This window comes from Perissodus microlepis, chromosome 11 (assembly GCF_051167445.1).
Source record: "Perissodus microlepis isolate ML-2025 ecotype Zambia chromosome 11, ASM5116744v1, whole genome shotgun sequence".
In the NCBI taxonomy this organism is placed as follows: Eukaryota; Metazoa; Chordata; class Actinopteri; order Cichliformes; family Cichlidae; genus Perissodus; species Perissodus microlepis.
Window position 1 is genome coordinate 28,265,408 of NC_140471.1, and position 19,957 is coordinate 28,285,364.

Consider the following 19,957-nt stretch of genomic DNA (forward strand, 5'->3'; position numbering starts at 1 on the left):
GCATATCTTGCCCTCTTTCCCACATGGCAGGATCATAGTGAGGTGGTGCGTGACTGCTCATGATTGAGCCCCCTTTAGCTAACAGGTGCTATCATCTCTGCAAACCTTTGCCAGCACCTCACACTCATAGCCCTCCACAAAAGGTGTAAAAGATGAACAAATGTATAAATTATCTGATGACAAAGAGAGGCACAGCGTGAAATCCCAGACTGAATGAACACTGAAATTGGGCTTTTGGACTTCAGGATAAGAGCTAAAAAAAGGTGTTCAATTTCTGCAACAGAGGTGGTTTCCTGGATTTGTGTAGGCAAACCCCCAGTGAGTTCCAGCTCTGCCGGCCAGTATTAAATCAATCTAAAGATGTTAAACCCACAGTACACTGTGATGAAGGAAGTAGCCCAGGTTTTAAAACCACTGTCCTAGAATTAGGACAGGCTTTAAACGTGTTTGCTCCCATCAGACTCTGAAAAGCCCAGAAATAACCAAGAACTCTGTTAATTTATCAAGAGCAAACATCTATACATGCTTATAGTTAGTGCGTGCACGTGTGCCTGCGTTTGTATGTGTGTATGTATGTGGTGGGGGGAGGGTCTCCATAAACTTTTTAAAAAATGGCTTGCTATAGCCTGCCACTGTTACCAGGACAAGGTTTAAGGACCCCTTCTCTTCATGTCCTCTCCCTTATCGCTCTTTCCACTTCTCTGGAACATCCTCCACTTCCCTCACTCCAAATCACAGTCTTTGCACCTGTAACCCCTGGGTGAAAGATGATTACACCTTCCAACGCAGAAATTGAACTTAGAGGTTGGCCCTGGCCTCACTGGCACACCTCCACCTCCATCCATCTTGACTATTATGGGGATTTGCTGAAAGCACTATTACATATCGAGGTATATGGGTATAGTTAAAAAGGAAAGTAACGAGCATGAGGATTTATTGGATGAAGTACATATAAATTTAGCACATGAAAGTGAAATAACACAAAACTCTGGTTTTTCTTTGGTGAGTACAGACAAGACACTCTGCTCCCCAGTTCCCCACCATCCAAAGCAGCTTGGAGCAGGACAGCAGACCAAAAGCTGAAATTTCTCATTCTCTAAGCCCAGAGGCTAAATGACAGGTAGTCAATGGCCTGCTTCTCTGCATGCAATTCCTCCCACAGAGCCAGCAACAAACTAATTTTCACCACTAGAAAGAACCACAAAGACTTCCCCGGCCTCCCCATAGTTCTGTTGGAGAACTGAGAGAGCGGAGATGCAAAAAAAGAAAGAAGGGAAGATTGAGGTTGAGGCCACAGAAAGAAAAAGAAATCGGGGAAAGATGTGATGGATTGAAACGAAGGGGAAGACTGGTTTGAAGTGAGACAAGATAGCGTAGAGGTGGGGAGAGGGAAGGGAAGAGAGAAGGAGGGAGGGAGTGGGACACAGAAAAAGCGACATACTTTCCGGGCTTATTTACACGTAGCTGCCAGTATGACAGGTAATTTGGGCAAATTCTCCACAGAGTCTGCAGCAGACGGCGAGGGGATAAAGACGAAAGCGGAGAGCAAAAGAGAGAAAAAAGGGAAAGGGAGGAGAGAGGGAGGGGAATGAGGGAACAAGCACTGAAGGGGACGTGTGCAGACTACCTGACACGGCCTGAGTTGGGTCTGAGAGCAAGACAGCAAATGGGTTTCCAGATTCCAATCAGAGAAAAGGAGTGGGATGTGAGGCAGGGGGTAAAGAGATGGAAGGATGAGGGTGTGCTGAAAAGACTAGGAGGAGGGTGAAACAGGAGCGGAAGTCATCCCGTTGACAGGGTCTGATCATTTTATTTATCTGCAGCAAGGAAGAGATATCAAAAGCACTTTTTAATTCAATTTCTCTTTTCCTGTTGGGGCTGAAAGATGAAGCAGTAGGTAGGAATGGATGAGGCAACAGGAAAGAACGAAAAAAAAACCCCTCCAGATCTCCTGATTTATTCAAGCCTTGATTTATTCACTTGTTTGTCGAACTTGTGCGTCGTACGCGTGTACACGTGTGCCTGTGTGAAGCCAGGTGTGTGTGCATGATTCAGTGTGCATGCGAGCGTTCCTTTTACTGCACCTCACGATGGGATGAAGCGGGCCTGTTAGATTGTATTTATAGAAAGCTCTTGTTCATTGCATGGCTGTCTGTCAATGCTCAGAGCCAATTTGAAAACACCTGCTAATGGAGCAAATGCTCTTCTTCCAGCCGCTGTGTGTGTGTATTGGTGAGGGGCAATGGAGGTGTGAACGACACAGTCGCTGAGATAACATGACATTTGTCCCCATGGGTGGCCATGCTCTCAGGGGGTCGTGTGGTACGCATTGCACTGGACCCTCCGCTGTCCTTCACTTTCTGTGAAGACTCATTCAGAGGAGGAGGAGGGATTACCCTGTGTTGACCTTTTCACAGCCTCCTTGTGTGTTCAAAGCCTCAGTCGTCACTGACGTGACCCATCGCTCTGTCGTCACACACATGCACGCAAAGATGGAGCCATGCACGCAAGCTGCACACATACGTGAACATTCTGATGTGTGCACACAGACACAGATCTCCTGATATGAGTACTTCTTCCAGGATTCTGGATTCACTTAGATTCACACTGTGAACAGGCCTGGTTAACAAATGCGCTCATGTACATGTGTGCATGCTGGCCATGCACACATACAAATATGCACAAACACACTCTGCCCTTCCAATTGAAGAGCCTGCACCCCTGTTGCATACCATCTGCAGCCCAAACATCTCCACACAGAGAAGAATGCCTGGTGCTACACAGTAATCTCGCAGAATGAGTGCAAGGGAAACAGAGGTCCATCACATAAGAGCGAGGAAACAGGAGGGTGGGTTAAATGAAACAGAAATGATGAGCAGATGGGTTGAGAGAGGAACACCCAAAGGCATAGAAAGAGACATTTCAAGTAAAACGAGGAAATGAGTTTTAAAGAAGACCCATACGGACAGAAAAAGTGTTAATGAAAGCGAAACGAGTCAAAAATCAGAGGAGCAAAAAGGGGTCACATTCCAGGAAATTCCAGGAGAGAGTGCATGGAATTGAGGAGGGGTGATGACCAGAGTGATGGTGGATTGAAGAACGAGTGTAATAAAATATAATCAAAGTGAGAGAAAGGATTACCTCCTTTGCTTCAGTGGAGTATGTAATTGTAGTAAAAAACACCGTGACTTGCTGCGACAACAAAACACAGAGCTCTGAGTGTGATGCTGGGAATTATAAAGATGGTGATAAAGATGGAGATAACAGTAAGAAGATGGCGAGAAAAGATTCAGCTGATTATCAGTGTTGATGATAACAGTGTTGGTGGTTATCATAATGAAGGTGGTGAGGATCAAACGTGGCATAATGTCTTGATGATATGACAAAAAAGATGACTTGATTAAAATTGCTACTGATGCAAGTGATGATAGTGGTATTTTACTGGCACAATTTTAATCACAGAGATTCCAGATTTTACATGTTCTTTGTTTTTTTTTCCTTCGCTCCTCATTGTAAAACACAATCCTCCATATGACTTCATGAATATTCAACCACAATTACTGCCCTGGGGTATCAACACTGGTGTCACTGGCTTTCTTTTATTTAAAATCTAATCCGACTGCTAACCCTAAAATTAAATTAAGCCTACATGGCCATTTTATACAGAAGTGAGTTATTACTTTAAGCTTTTAAGCTTTTCCACCCCCTTTCCCCTCAGACAGTGAAGGTCCAACCCTAACTCCTGTCACCCATACTGATGAGCTGTCCAATAAATAACCTGCGGCATTCAGGCCCAGTATATGTCTGGAAGAAATTAAAGAATTTAAATTTGATAAATTGCATATTTTTAAGGAGTTCCATCGAGGTATGGTTAAACCAAACAATATGAAAATGCCACCTGGTGGTCAGATCCTGAAAAATCAGATCCTCTTTTACAGACTAATTAGAGATAGAGGGTTGTGACGTGGTTCCCTTTATGTTTCAGGAATTATTACATTGCGCTGTCACAGTTGAGAGTATCACGTCATAAAAGAATTATGCCTTAACATCCGAGTCATGCTGTATGATTAATGGATAATCATACATGCAGCAAATCAAATTCCTTGAGCAAAATGATGCTACAGGTAAAGAGCTTTAAGTACTACGCCCACATGATTGATAAATGCACAGCAAAGGGTATACAGCCCAACATATGTTGAATTTTACATTATTAAAAATAGACTGATGGATATGATCTCATCTGCCTCCACCTCACCCTAACCGTAGCATCCTCCTCTGTCACACCAGCACTGTGCATCTCCTCCCTCATTACATGCACGAATCTTCTCTGTGGCAGGACACTTGGGTTAGGATGAGATGGAATAATAATATTAATTTTTAAATTTGCATACCATATTTTTTAGATAAATATTTGCTTATCTGATTATCTTGCCGCCTCCGACTGGAAGCACTTGGCATGTATTTTTCTACTCTGACCCCAATCTTCGAAGAGCTTAGATACGACCCAACTCTACATTGCTTTACACAAGTAACGTGTGGCAAGGTCATCCGTCAACCCTGTGTAATTAACTGGGTAGCCTGAAAATGCGCCTTTAGGATACCATTAACCCATGCTAGCCTAACAAGCCTGTGCACACATGGACTAAATACACAGTAAACGCACATCTGTGACTGGAGCGAGTGGGCAAGCAGAGAGGAAAATCTATTTCATGAATATTGGATTTCATTATGAGGGTGAAAAAAACAGCTTTGCTGTGGATCATTCTTTAATGACCCTAAAGTCCATATGCATGAATCTTTTAGCAGTGGCTGCCTGTTTGATATGTGGAGGGAATATGAGAAAAAAGGAAAGAGAGAATGGTTTCCCTTTAGGTTTTGATGAACCATGAGACAACTCTCGGGTTGGTTTCCTCAATCGCAGTCTCAGACAATCTTTTAGACAGGTAGGTCATCCTGTTACAGACACAAAAGAAGCCAAGTGGGGTACAGTTCTCAGACACACTTGTTCCCTATTATACTAGTTATGGGAAACCTGCAGAGGAGATGAACAGACGATATGAAATAAATAAATATTATGCATGTCGGAAAGTATTTTATGGATTCTTGAGGCTGTGCTTGCTTTTTTCTCTTCCAGGAATTATTTTTAGTGTGATAGAAAAAGTATGCCACTGACAGCCTCTACTCTGAAAACTAATCATGATTAATTGACCACGAGGTCAGACTCGACCACCTTTCAGTTTGGTCTGCCACTGCCAATTTACCAGTTCACAAGCAACCTGTCTTTCTGGCCAGGGCTAAATCTAAATACACAGACCCAATCCGTGACACAGCAGATGTGCGAGTCTGATTTTTAAGCAACTCAAATTTAACACAGATTTACCATCTCATTTTGGAAACGGGGGCTATTGAGGACTGTTTAATCTCTAAATATTTCATTTCATGTCATGAGCAAAAAAATCTCCGTTCATAATTCATAATTAACATTATGATGAACAACTGTGAAATTAAACGAAAGTAAAGCTAACATGCCAGGGAACATGATAAGAGTAAATATTAGTCAATGCACGACAGCTGAGTTGATTTTTCACCCACAGTTAAGCTGCTGCTCAAATCAGGACTTTGCATTTATATCAAAGGCAATCAGCATTCAATAATACAACCTATAACTGAAAAGGGAATATAAGAGATCAAAAGGCCAGTGTGTGCACGCGATCAAAGGCTTAAAGCTAATACATACAAATTAAACACATTAATCATTTATAATTACAATAAATGCACAGTTTGGCACTGCTTAATTATTATTTTGAGGAAAACCTTGTATTCCCTTGTTATTGAGCTACTTGAAGTCAACTGAAGATGCAGGTGGGGTAACACAGGCATGAAATGAATGCAGCAACCAACCTGGCAGAGCTAATAAATAAAACAACCAACCGCAGCCAAACACAACCCTCCATCTGCTGTGTTTCGATCTCAGCTAACTCTATCTGCCTCAATTATTCTTTGGACAAAGCACAGTCCATCTCAGAAGTGGCCTTACACTTTCCAGTGAAACCACTAACCTTCTAGTTTTGTCCTCACCTTCCACTTTTTTACATGCAGGAACCATTACAGGTGGTGCTTTCTGCTGACCTGAATGTAAAAAGGATTACACCGGGGCTCGATTCAGTGTCACTCTAAAGTCAGTTATTTTACAGGCCTCTGTGTGTTGTGCATGAATCTATTTACCAAAAAAATGTCAGTCAAATGAAAAATGATCATTTATGCAGTTTTTTTTTGTCTCTGGGATTGTTATAAAGGTCACTGCCAACCCTGTCTTTGAATGTGAAACATTACTTTTTCGGACACAGTTTCCATACACTGGTAAAATAAATAAATAACTAAATAAATAAATAAGGGAACGCTCAATCACAGTACAACACAAATTCAGTTAACCATCAGGCATGTGAATCCATTTAACCTACTTTGGTGCAAATGAAAGTGACAACAGGTGCACGGGAGAGTCAACAATACGACAACCCCCCCAAAATATAATGGTTTTGCAAGGATAAGGAGAGAGCAATGGTCTGTGACCACCACCTGCAAAAATACTCAGCTTTTGCCTCTCCGGTGCTCCTCTTGTCACTTTCATTTGTATCAAAGCAGGTGAAACAGATTCATAATAGTTTGTGCTTCTGAACTGGACAGCCTGGTATCCCTGAAATGTAACTGCCTTAGTGTTGCACTGTCACGATCGACTGTTCCCAAGTAATATTTTTTCCATGTAATTCAAACGTCACACCAGTACCCTTTGTCTTGCAAATTTCCCAACATCTAACGCTAAACTTTGCTTTTCAAATGATGGGCAGCTTGTTTTGACATCATTTGGAAAAGCCATCCTCAGTCGGGTAGGTTCAATCATTGGTTTGTTGTTTTAAATGTGAGCTGAAAACACAGTTTAATAGGTTGTCGTTTTTCTAGCCTTTTATACCGGTGTTAGTGTATTCAGGAGATTTATCCTTTAAATTTAGCTGTGGTTCACACTTCTTTGAACTAAAATGTAATCATATATGCATTTCCTCAAAAGTTGATTCTGTTCACGTGGACGTAGCATTTTCAGTTACGCATTTCAGTTTATTGAAAACGCTACGTCCAGATGAACACAATCATCTTTGGGGGATTTACTTACCTGGATGATTGAGCATTCATCAAGACCATATGCATTTAAATTTCCATAAATGTGTATGTTAACATCTATTTTATTAATAGATCGGTTTTTAGATTAGCTTTATCCAAACTGCTAAGCACCATATTTTTAGTATATAATAATAAGAAAAAAAATACATATAATGTGTAAAAGACAGAAAATAAACATGGTACCAGTTGTTAATATTTTGCATAGCACTTTTTAAATGCATAGATAAAAAGTTCTCTTTCACGCCTACAAGCAATATAAAATTCTGAAACCAGACTACGGTTGCATTCTAGTAAGTGGCCTCATATTATTCCTATTTTATATTCTCTAAATTGTCCCCTGGTGGATTTTACAAATGGTTTTAAGATGCTTAAACTTACATATAGAGCACTAAATGGACAAGCTCCAGTCTGTCTAGCCCATCCTCTCCTTAAACACACTGCTGCTTGTACTCTTCAATTGCAGGCTCAGAATTTGTTAGTTGTTCTTTATACTAGATTGAAGACTTGGGGGAAAGGCAGAGTCTTTCACACACTGGCACCAGCATTTTAGAATAGTCTCCCAATACAGCTACATTTAGCTGACTCTAAGGACTCCTTTAAGAAACAGATAAAAACTTTTTTGTTCAACCAAGCTTTCTGTTGACTGCTTTTTAAATGATCAATTTCCTTTTATTCTGTTTTATTCCATGTCTTGGTTTTGAATTGCTACTAACTGTACTCGTCTGTTATAGGCCTACTTTTTTATTGCGTCTCTTCCTGCTTCTTTTATTTATTTTATTCTATTTTGTCGTACATCGCTTTGTGACTACATGCCTGTGAAATGTGCTTCATAAAGAAACTAGAGACTGAGATAAAAATCATAGCACAGATGTCCTATTTGTACAATTTGGTCAAACCTGTATGTTCGTGCTGTGCTATTGTTTACAAAAAAAAATTTGTGTAAAGAAACTAAACTACTTAACAAAACATCCTGATTTTAATTTTAATAGCATAGTTGGGAACTGCCAATTTTACATAAATGTGCCACAATAATGAAGAAGACGACTAACAAAGTTAAGGAAAAACCTAAACTCTTGTCTTCTGCCATGAAAGTGGCATTATTATTCTGTGGGGTGGGGGTGGGGAGGGGGTACTTTCTGGCAGGTCTGAGGTCCTCGTGTCCAGCTAGAGGGAAGATTCACTGCAAATCAATACCGGTTGTTCTGAGGGATCACCTTTATTACATGATGAAACATTTCTATCTAGACGGGAGTGTTCTCATCTAGGATGACGGTTAAAGAGTGCGATCTGATATGTCAGTCCAAAATCTCCCACAGGTTTTCAATTGTGTTGAGATGTTGTGACTGCAAAGGTCACAGCATATGAATCACATAATTTCCATACTCATCAAAGGATTCAGAGATCACACACTAAAAGAAAAGCTGAAAGCCGTTATAGAGGTACATGGAGGCCCGAGACCTAGTAAGACATTGCTGCTTGGTTTTCCGTTGACTCGTCGCCCATCTGTGTATAGCTTTTGTAAAACTATTTGTATTACTGTGATATTGAAAAAAGCCATATTACCATTTAAGGTGAACAGCCCGCCAGGGGAGTATATTCACCAATAGATATATCTCTCTTTGTTGGACCGAACATGGCATGAATAAAGTAATTAAGATCTCATTAAGCTTGCTGCAAAGGGAGTATGTTACCGGGGCCCCACAGCAAGGGTGGGACAGCTTTTATTAGCAGTTGTGAAGATGTGGTGTTCCCCAGGTAATAAGAGCAGACAGCTTAACAACGCTGATGGTACTTTTATCACATATGTCCGCATCCCTGCAGAAACAAAGGAACCTGAGAAAAGGCAAGCAGATGTCCTTAGGTTATGCACTCGTGTCTTTAAGTACGAGATGAGAGCGGGCTCTGGCAGTGCGGGCAGAGTTAGAAGGGCTGCAGGGTCCCCCAGGCTAAGCACTAAAGCATAACTTGTGAAGCACAAACTGGCTGGGTTTTACATTATATTAAATGTGGCGCTACTGTAATGCAATTCTATCCACTTCCACGTTTGACTGCATAATTGCTGTCCTCTGAATTGAAATGTTGCAGTTTCAAAGAGGCAGCATTTCAAAGCCATTTAGTCTATATGGCTTGACAGCTTCTGTTGTGCCATCTCTGCTTTCAGCCCGTGCAGCACACTCATATGAAAGGGAATCTTTGCTCATTTAGAAGTCCCATCTTTAAGGAGGGGAGGAAGAAAAAAAATCATCGCGCTACATCAAACTCTATTGTCAAAACGCTGACAACAGACATTTTTAGAATAAAAGCTTTGCTGTGATTCAGGGAGCAGAAATGAGGCATTAAATGATGGACATTGGCAAAAGTGCTTCTTATTGAGTACATGATATCAATCTGATTTTCTCAAGTGAATCATATTCTCTGCTCTATACCAAATGTTTATGTTTCAGTTACATCCAGAATTCTGCATGTATGAAGTCAGCGCCTTAACACAAGTGTGGTCTCACCATCATAACTCACATTAATTCAGCACACAAAACTGGTCTGATCGTAAAAAAAGAAAAAAAAATCTAATTAAAGGAAAATCAATAGCACTAGAACAAGTCCTTCAACATTTTTTGGGGCTTTATAAATGCTCTGTAGAGCTGAAGTGAAATACAATCTTTTACTCAAACTTTTTTTTTTCATTTGTGATAAGCTGCCATCTTTCTTTTCTCTCTACTGTCAAAAGAAATCTTAATAGAAGCCCGATGTCAATAAAGCTTGATCATGATGGATTCAAGAGAGGATCAATCACGTCGGCCTGATTGAGAAAGCACCTGCACTGTCTGCCCTGCATTTGTCATGTCTGATTTAGCTGCCTCCCTGTAGCATACGGATCAATTCTGATTACAGATGTCAAATTCAAAATAACAAACAAAGCTAACTGAAGGTTTGATCAAGCAGATACTTACAGTAAACAGGCCAGCATGAGGCATAATAAGGGTTTCTTTTTATTTCCAGCGGTTCAGATATCTGAATATCTCATTCTTCAGTACTATGGGTCTCGCTTTGATATCACCCTGATACTAAATTTGTTTTGTTGTTTTGCAAAGGTGTACGCGCGTCTGCGTGCGTTTGTCTTGATGCTTCCCACATTTTCTTTTGTTTGCATCTCATCATCACATTATCACAAAGTCTATAATAGTTGTTTTTCCAACCTACCGCAGCAGAAATAGCCTTCTTCTTAAAGAGGCATAGAAGCCCATTTCATCCAAGTCATTTCTCAAATGCCAGCTATTCCAATAAGATTTTAGTCTGTCCTAAAATACAGTGCTTGTTGTCAGATAGATATTGACTTGTCAGCAAAAACACTATGTTGTATTAGAGTACTGTTGCCCAACATTAAGCAGCTAATTGCCCTTTTCTGACACCTTCATTATTTCTTAATGGAACTGAAGGTCTGCTGGCCGGATAAAGGTCACATCGATACAGCCTGTGCCCCCTTGATGGGAAGAGAGTGAGATGTTTTGGTGCTGTGACAAAACGATTTCACAAAGTCATTTCTAAAGGGAGAGTTGCTAAAAAACTTGAATTTTAAAGCTATGTGTGGCTTCAAGCACTATATTTAATCTGCATATCAAACATTATATTAACCCAGTAGACTTTGGATGACAGGCTCTGGCAATCATTTTTATTGATACATTTCCGTGTGCTCTACTTTTGCAATAACTGCTGCAACTAGGAGTGAATAGCAACCGAATGAGGACGGGAAGATAGGAGAATTTTATTTGCGTCCCCAGAATCATATTATATATTGCACTGAGCATAATTTGGGCAAAACCCTTTATATATTTAATATTCATTCTTAAAGCACAGAAGACAAGAAATAAAGTAATTGATAAGGGTTGTAGCACAGCCTTGAAATGTTAAAAAGAAGCTGATTCTTCAGAAGAAATGAGAAAGTCACAGTGGCACCCCAGGAATGATATTACACAACAAATTAGGTAAGCCCTATTCATCCACATCCCTCAGTAAATACAGGAAGAAAAATGTGATTGAAGCGTAATTTAAAAGCATGCTATATCCTTGAAATGACTTAAATAATCAGAGTCGAAAAATGTGCCCCTATTTGTTCCGATGCTGGTCCAAACACTAATGGAATTTCGCTCAGTGCATTACAAAAACTGGGAAAAGCTGCAAGGGCTTTTAGTGTTATCCAACTCCACGTTTAATTAGTGAAATATCATAACACAATAATACAGGAAGCCTCTTCTCCCAAACCCAATTAAGATTCTATAGCGCACGAATGTTTAATGAAATCTCACCTAACATCCCAATTAACACAATAGGACCACGATATCACGAATACGATATTTTCTTTAATCTTCTGATTGAAAATGATTTTGCAGCAATTTTTAAGCATCAAACACACTGTGCTTGGAGAAAGGAATCAGACGCTGTGGAACATTTCCTGCAAGACAATTTATGGGCTGTCACAGACAAATCCTTAGTGAAATTCTGGCTAACTGAGTCTTTACTGTCAGTATGTCATGCTAACATAGACACTTTAATACAAGAAATCCCACCGGCACCTTCACAGCTGGAGCCAGAGCCACATGCCAGCCGCAAACTACAAGAGAATTGTGGCATATCTCTAAATAGCAGCGCAAGCTTGGGTGGATGGCACCAAGTACTGTCTGCAACTGGGCATCAACATGATTTGTTTTCCTAATTATGTAGCTTTCCAAACAGCAACAACGAAACACGTAGCGCTGACATTTGATTGCTATGTTGGCAACTTAAAAGGCTATCTAAATATGATATTTTATGTAGTCTGGATTCTTGACAAGCACCAATCCACTTGTTATTATGTGGGCACACTACATGAGCGTCTTATTAGAGGTGTGCTGCCTCACTGGAATGACTCCCTAATCAGTGGCATATCGCATTAGCACCAGCTCCTTAATGCTGCAATATCACACAACAAGTGACCCTGAAACAATTTTACTACTCCCACTCACAGCAATATCACCCAAACACAGTTTTCATTGGCAGGATAAACCTGCCATGTTTTTTATTCCACCTAATCATCTGGCTGCAGAATCAATCCATCTCGATCACTGCCTGTTGCGGGTCTTTGAATTCCTCCTCCCCTTCCTCCCTCACACCATCTGTCTCTCTTCCCTTGCTCCCTCCCAACAGCCCTCCTTCAATCATTTTTTCATAACTCCTCTATCTCTCTGGCCTGTCCATCCTCATAAGCTCCCTCTGTCTTTTTCCTCTCCTTTTCTGCTCTAGGCATTAAACATACATTACGTGCACCGAAAGCTGCATGTAATATGCATCCTGGGCACCAGGACTTCATGGAAATGCGAGAAGAGATCAGCTGATGAGTGGGTGCACAGTGACAATGACAGTGGCCACGCCTGATTCGGAGCAACATGTTGGCCGTCTCAGCTGTTGACCGGCTCATTATCATTTAGAGATACTCGCTGTGCAAACTGCAAACACCCACACGGTTTGCTGCTAACTCCTGACAGGAATTAAAATTACGTGAAAATCAGGAAGAGAGAGACTCTTACTATTATAGTCACTATTATAGAGTGCCAAAGTCTGGGAGCTCTCTCTCTCTCTTGCTCTCAGATGGCTTTTTTTGTTCCCATGGAAGACAATGTTGGTATGTGGTGCTCGTTAGCACGCCCTGTGTCGCTTCTCCACCCCTCACTCATGCCTCTTCTCTCTGTCTATAAAAGTCTGGGACACAATTATCCCCATTTTCTGTTGCTCTCGTTCACTCTCCATCTTTCTCGTTCACTGCGAATGAGTGTCTGGAACACAATTACCCCTGTTCTCCCCCTGTCTTTCTTCCACTTTATCCATCCCTCCCCATTCCCTGTCTCTCTTTCCATCTCTTATGGCTTCAGGAGAAGTCTGTGAAGGGAGCAGCTGCTGAAATATTTATTGATCTGTTTTCCTCAGTTTTATTTATTTCTCCCCCTTCCTTCTTGCTCTCCCTTCCCCTTCGCGCAGACCCGGGAACACCTCCAGCACCACGAGATGTCAGAGGCAGCAGCGCGGCTGAAAATCCACAACGTAAAACCATTATTTAGCATTTGTTGCACCCAGTAGTTTTACCTGTGTAAACAAAATAAGACACGCGAGGGATGAAGGCAAATGCAAGAACAACAGACAGACAGCCGCATCAAGCAGAGCAAGAACAGATTGAGCGGTGAGACATGTGGATCGTTCCACATATTTTTATACCAACATACACTGCAGGGGGCTGTTGATGGGAAAGACCAAGGTGCTGCTCTTTTTTTCACTTTTTTTTTTGCCTGTGTAAAGGAAGTTGTACACAACTGCTGGCTATTGAAGTAGTAGTAGTAGCCATGGCAACAATGCCCGGAGCCATTATAATTGCAATGGGAACGGCGTTAATACTGGACTAAATGGATTCACAGATGAATCTTACGTTATCTCCGCATAATTAAAGGGCTTCTGTGCTATTATACGCCCCCATGGTAAATATCAGCGCAGTTAACCAGGACTTTTGAGGTTATTCCAACAGCGAGCAATTCAGCAGTAGTTTGAAACTAATGTTTTTCTCCAGCCTTCTGTTGTAGCACAAATGATTAAACTTTCACACACACACAAAATGGGACATGAACACACAGAGGCACAAAAACGCACACAAAGCTAAGTCCCATCGCCAGACATGGCCTGCATTAGTGCCTAAGCCTTTTCCATTGATTTGCCGGCGAGCTCCTTGTCTTTTGGTAATGAGGACAGGGAGAAAAGCGGGACCCTCGTCCCTCCCGGCTCCCTGAGGACAAGCCGCCTGCACTAATCTGAATTGTGTTTCCAGTGACACTAACTCTGTGGCACAAAAAAAGACTAGAAGGAAGCGGAATAGAGGCAAGAAAATCACAAGCTATTCTCTCTCTCTGTTTCCAACAGTATTCATTCCTCCTAAATGTATAACATCTCCACATAACCAAACAAGAAAACATCTGTTTTGTGTTTCTCCTTTTCCCTGCAGATAGCTAAATCTGCACTGTGGACTGAAGACTCGTGGCCCAAATGGAAGAAATTTGCACTGTTCAGAGACTTATTTGATTTCTCTATGTGAATGCTATTGAGAAGAACATTGAGAGTTATTAATAGACACACTGATGTATATGAAAAGATGTCACGTTTTCACTGACTTTCCATTGATTTTACTGCTAACACCTTTAGTGGGAAAATTGCTGAAATTCATCTTCCCAATGGCCCGAGTAAAGGGACTATTCCACGGTGTGTGCACACATATGTTCAATAGTCCATATGTCCCTCTGTGGGCACAGGTCCACATGAATACGCAAGCCACTGCTTGCTACTGCTTATACACCCACTCAGCTACCTTTTGAATGATCCTTCACTTGGAATAAATAAAACATAAGGATTCATAACACTGAGAAACCACCAATAAAGTTCATATTCAGGCTGGGAGTGGGAGAAGAGGAAGATGACGGGAGGTTGTAACAAACTGAATTACAGTGGTAATTTTAGTCTGTATAACCACGTGTCCCAGGTTGAAAGCAGTCTGGTTACTTTCCATTACGCTGAACTCCATATCCTATATTTTAACTATAAATATAAGTGTAAACAAACCTCGCAGTAATTATTATTTATAACACTGACATCACATGTAATTGCCAATCCTGCCAAACCAATATGTGAGGCCCATGAAAGTGTTAATCATGACCGACAGGAACAATCTCAAGGGCAGTAAGGTGATGCTGAACCCACCTACCAACCACACCAGTACTCTAGGTAACCATCCTCAAAGGACTTGAACCCATGACCTCAGATAGCTTCAAACTCTATGAGACGCAGATTTCAGCTTCAGCACGACAGATCAAACGGTCATTGCTTGAGGGGTTATTCATCCCTGATAAACTAATTGGATATGCTGGAAAACGGCTGGAAAACCTCACACAGTAAGGCAACAAGAACCAGCACAGCAGAAGTCATTTTCTGTTTTGGTCTTTTGGTCATTTAATACTATTGCTACCGCAACTGCACTTTTAATCTGTTTTATGCACCCAACAATCAACTTTGGAGTGTTCTGTTCTTGTATGCCGGAAGCAGAGGCTCCCTACTGCAGACAATAAAGATTAAAATGAACTGGTTGCATTTTACAGTCCCTGAGATGCATCCTTAAAACCTTGATTCAATACAAATACTGCTAGTGGTTGCCATGAATCATAATTTATTGTGCTGCATTCACAATTCAAGTAAAGTTACAATAGCCATTTCATTTCTGGTGGTAGCATTTAATTTAGACAATTCAAGTGATTTCACACCGTCTTAAGTCAGAAGTAATAACATTTGGTACATTTGCAAAATTCTTCTTGTACTTTAAGACTGGAAAAATCTCAACTTTATTCTCCCCTCTATTACACTTTTTTAATATGAGGTTTGAAATAAAGCACAGCAACAAACAGGGGCAACTCCTGATTCGGTATCTTGCCCAGGGATACTTTAATGTGCAGACTGAAGGAGCCAGGGAGCAAACATCTGACCCTCCAAATGGTAGACGCCCCACTCTACCTCCTGAGCCACAGCCACCCCAGTCACAGCTGAGTGTTCTTTAGGTCTGATCTGCTTCACTACATGTGAGGAAATTATTCAGTTTATGACGCTCAATGCTCTGCACTAAAGTCGACCACACAACATCGAGCGAAATAAAAAAGCAAAACCTTCAGGGAAAATATTCAGACCACAGGCCCTCTCAAGGCTGGTTATACCTCCAACCTTAGTCCCCAAGGCTCTTCAGTCCAAATCCAGGCCCTCTTACTCCAACATTTGCAGATACATAAAACCTGCCAAAATGGCAAAGCATTTGTAAGCCAAACATGGAGAACAACAGCACAGAGAGACCATGGATTTCAAAGGGAGGGAGAAAAAGCAGAGACCCCTCCAGAATAGGAGCACTAGGCATCTGTTGATGCTGGCATCTCCCTTCTCTTCATCTCCAAGCCAAGACTGGTGATCCAGTTGAATGTGTGTGTGTGTGTGTGTGTGTGTGTGTGTGTGTGTGTGTGTGTGTGTGTGTGTGTGTGAGAGAGAGAGAGAGAGAGAGAGAGAGGGAGAGGAAACAGGGAAGAAGGAGGTGCTTACGTGCTAACATGTGCAATGTGCATTGACCCCACTTGGCCCCCATATGTTGCTGAAACAATAAGGATGGCGGGCTACAAAGCGACCCCACTTGTTTTCACCTGTGTTCCTGCCCTGCACACTTCCTCTTACAACGACCTCTATCATGTTGGTGGGGAAATCCATCTGTTGGGCTATTTAAACGTTAGTAACTTACTATGTTTTGTATTCAGTATATTGTCAAAGTTGAATTTCTTGCAATGGAGCCGATCCATGTCTGTAAGGTAGAAATCTTTTAACATCCAAATACAGCATTAACATAATATCCTTTGAAATAACCTTAAATGTCCTCTGCTGTGACCTTTAAGCTGGAGCAATTTCTCTTGTCATCTTCACTTTTCACTGAATCAGCGAGGCTGTTATTCTCATTATTAGATATTTCAGGTTTCTGTCATAACAGAAATCATCTGAACAGAGGGTAAATTGTTTAATTTTGTGTGGAGGTGTGTGGAGATCGACTCCAGCCTTAATCTTTCATCACTGGCCTGGTTCACTGATGAAACAGTTTTGGAGTAATTGCAGACAGCTTTTGTGCAAGAAATATGCAGGTATTTTACTGCACATATGAGTGGCCATCCACCATTCTAGCCTAATGGTACTCATGCATTTTAAGAAAAAAGAGAAAATTAATGAGGAAGAGAAAGATATGATGTCAAGCCAGGGTCTGGCTGCAACACCCATGGAGAGGTTTGTGCATTCACACGCCAAGCCAGTAGGAAACCATTGAATAGCCTAATGGTGTTATGCAGCACAGAAAAGACCTTTGTTGACCTGGTTGGTATGGCACTGTGAAGTACATTGCCGCTCTCTTAAAAATATTGGTCATTCATGATATGAATGACTAAATGAGTATTAATAAGGGGATGAAATATCTCCAGAGGAAGAAATGTCTTCAAATGAATAAATATCTTCAAATGAATAACATACCGTAAAAGCTGTACAACCATTTAGAGATTTTCATCTTGTACATCATTAAACAGGAAATAAAAACTCACAGGAAATAACAAATCTACTAAACAGTTTTGGTTAACCATTTAAACCACGCACACGACACTTGCTTGAATGTCAGGGGCACAGATTCAAAAGATTATTCCACTGCTGCATGATTTATCAACCAGGGAACGGTGCCCTTTTAACAGTCTTGTTCTTCCTGTATAATGCATGCTCTTTACCTCAAAAGATGGATACACTGTGGACCTACAGAAACTCATAGGAGCAGGCAGGAACTCTCTCCAAGATGAATCTGGTGTGCACAATTCCCATCAATACTCAATCATTCCGCAACTGTGGCTTAAATTATCGGTCACACCTTCACATCACAAAACCCATGGGTCCAAACGCAAACGGCTTAAAACTGAAACGAGACTCAATGGGATTGCAGGGCTCGTTTTGTGAGGTGTTGAGCCTATTGTGTTTGTGTGCTGTGTACATCCTGCAGGGCAGTCCGTCTGCTCGCTGCCTGGTGTGGAGAAGGGGCTTGCTGTGTCAAGCCAACCATGACCAGCTGGGCTCTCCTGCCCACAAGGAGCCCAGGCGAAGGGGGCTTGGGCCCGTCTGCATCTGCAGGTTGTTAACCTCACATCTTATTGCACTGACACATCAATTATTGTTATTAAGGGCCAGAGTAATTTATTTATATACTGATTTCCCACAGGACTAAGGCAGGACTAATTGAGCCAGGTGTGTATATTTGTGTGCTCATGTGTGTGTGCATGTTTGTGTGTGTTTTTCCATGATGGATGGGCAGGGGGAAATTACAGTGCATGGTGAGAATCTGCTGCACAGGTTAATATATGGTGGGACATCCCATAGCATGGAGAGATTATTAGAGGAAGATATTAGAATATTTTTGAAAATCAGCACTCAAGTTTGTGTTCCTCATAATAAAGAAGCCTAAATACCCTCCACATCATGTGGGCTGTGAAAGTTATCTGAGGACTAAACAGTTTTAAGTGGAGGAATTTCAGAGGAGATGAATGAAGTGTGTTTGTCTCTTTTGTAGAGCTGTGGGGAGGATGTTTTATAGCAGTAATAAAACAGGAAATTAAAGCTTGACTACCCAGCGAGCGCATATTGGAAACCCTAAGCCTTCCCAACTGTCCATCCTTCAACATGTAGCCCTCTGTCTCTCTCGACCTTGGTTTTGAAGTGAGAGAACAAAACACAGGCTATCTCCCGAGTCTCTCTGCATTGCTACTACCCTTACTCACGTTAACTTCACAACCCCCACCCGCACTGATGCTGCGTCGTGCGCGCGGGGGTACCGGGCAGTCCATGCCACGTAAAGGAATGTTAACAGAAGACCGCGGATGCGAGTCTATTCTTTCCGTAGTAAACATCTTAATATGCATCACTCGTGCTTATACACTCAACCACGAGGTTGGCTTAGAGATGAACCTGGCGCTGCGCTCACGTGTACGCGCATACTGGTGTGCGCCCGCACAAAAACACACACAGCATTTCTCCACATCTCCGTGTGTAAGCAAATAGAAGGCTGGAGCGTAGTACACGGCAGACACGCGTGATTCACAAGCAGGTAGAACACCCCCCTCCTCATCATCATCATTAGTATTCACCTCCACAACCGCTTTTCAGAAAATGAAAGATGCATGCGTAGAGGCGCAGCAGCACAGAACCGTCAGCACATCACTAAAGTAGCTCATAAGGAACTTACCTTTAGACAGCAGAACCAGAATCAGAACAGCAAACACGTTCCGCAAGAGGGGGCAGCCCATGATGGAGTTCTGATTGATTTTATGCTTGTTTTTTTCCCTTTTTTGCAGCCAAATGTCTCGGTATTCCTCCCTTAGGGTGCAGTTGCGGGAAATCTGATTAAATATATATAAATATATATATATTAAAACAAAGACCCAGTGAACGAGTGTCAACAGTAATAGTCCAAACGCTTCTACATGTGAGTGGATGAAAACATCAGTCTTGACTTTTCCTTTTGGTGACTCCCGTTGGGGAGAGAGGGTGGGTAGGGCTGTTTATCTTCTTCGGAGCAAAATCTCTCAACCAGAAAAAAAATACAGCAGAAAGAACAAATATCCCAGACACTTGATTGGCTTTTTAGTTCACTGAAGGACAGAAAAAATATTTCAGAAAATGCATGAGAAGAAAGGTTAAAATGTAAACTGTCCAATGACCAGATATAAATTTGTTTTTGGCACAGAGCGGGATGGGGTCTGTGTGCGTCCTGGCCAAAAAATTAGCCTTCTCCGTATGTCTCTGTTGGTATGCAGCGCGTCTCCTCGCTCCGCACTCAGCGCGTCGCAGGCAGCAGCACTGAATGCGAGACTCACGAAAAGAAAAGAGCCTGACTGACAGTTAGCAGAAAACCCCTTCTTCCAATCACCGATCCCGAAGCAGGAGGCGGGATTTACGATTGCGCCGATGTCCCGCTCAGAGAGGCCGACCAAGGACCTGCACCGGCCAATCGAAGCCGTGCGGTGGGCGGGCACAGCGAGAGGCAAAGCACGGCGCGGTGATAATGCAATGTGATTTATAGCCGGTTTGGTGATGCTGCAGTACTCAGAGAAAACAGTCCAGAGGGCGGACACGCAGGCGTTTTAACTACAGGGGCACACAGGTGAAGGCTAAGGGACAG

General features: G+C 41.9%; 1 protein-coding gene across 1 annotated transcript in view; it reads right to left on the reverse strand.

Moving 5' to 3' along the window:
- iglon5 (IgLON family member 5) overlaps nucleotides 1-19,649 on the reverse strand; it is a 119,332-nt gene extending 99,683 nt beyond the window's left edge. The window contains exon 1 of the mRNA XM_084943853.1: nucleotides 19,022-19,649. Within this exon, the coding sequence (XP_084799979.1) occupies nucleotides 19,022-19,082 (61 nt within the window). The 5' untranslated portion in view covers nucleotides 19,083-19,649. The remainder of the gene's footprint in view (nucleotides 1-19,021) is intronic.
- Nucleotides 19,650-19,957: the final 308 nt, after the last annotated feature.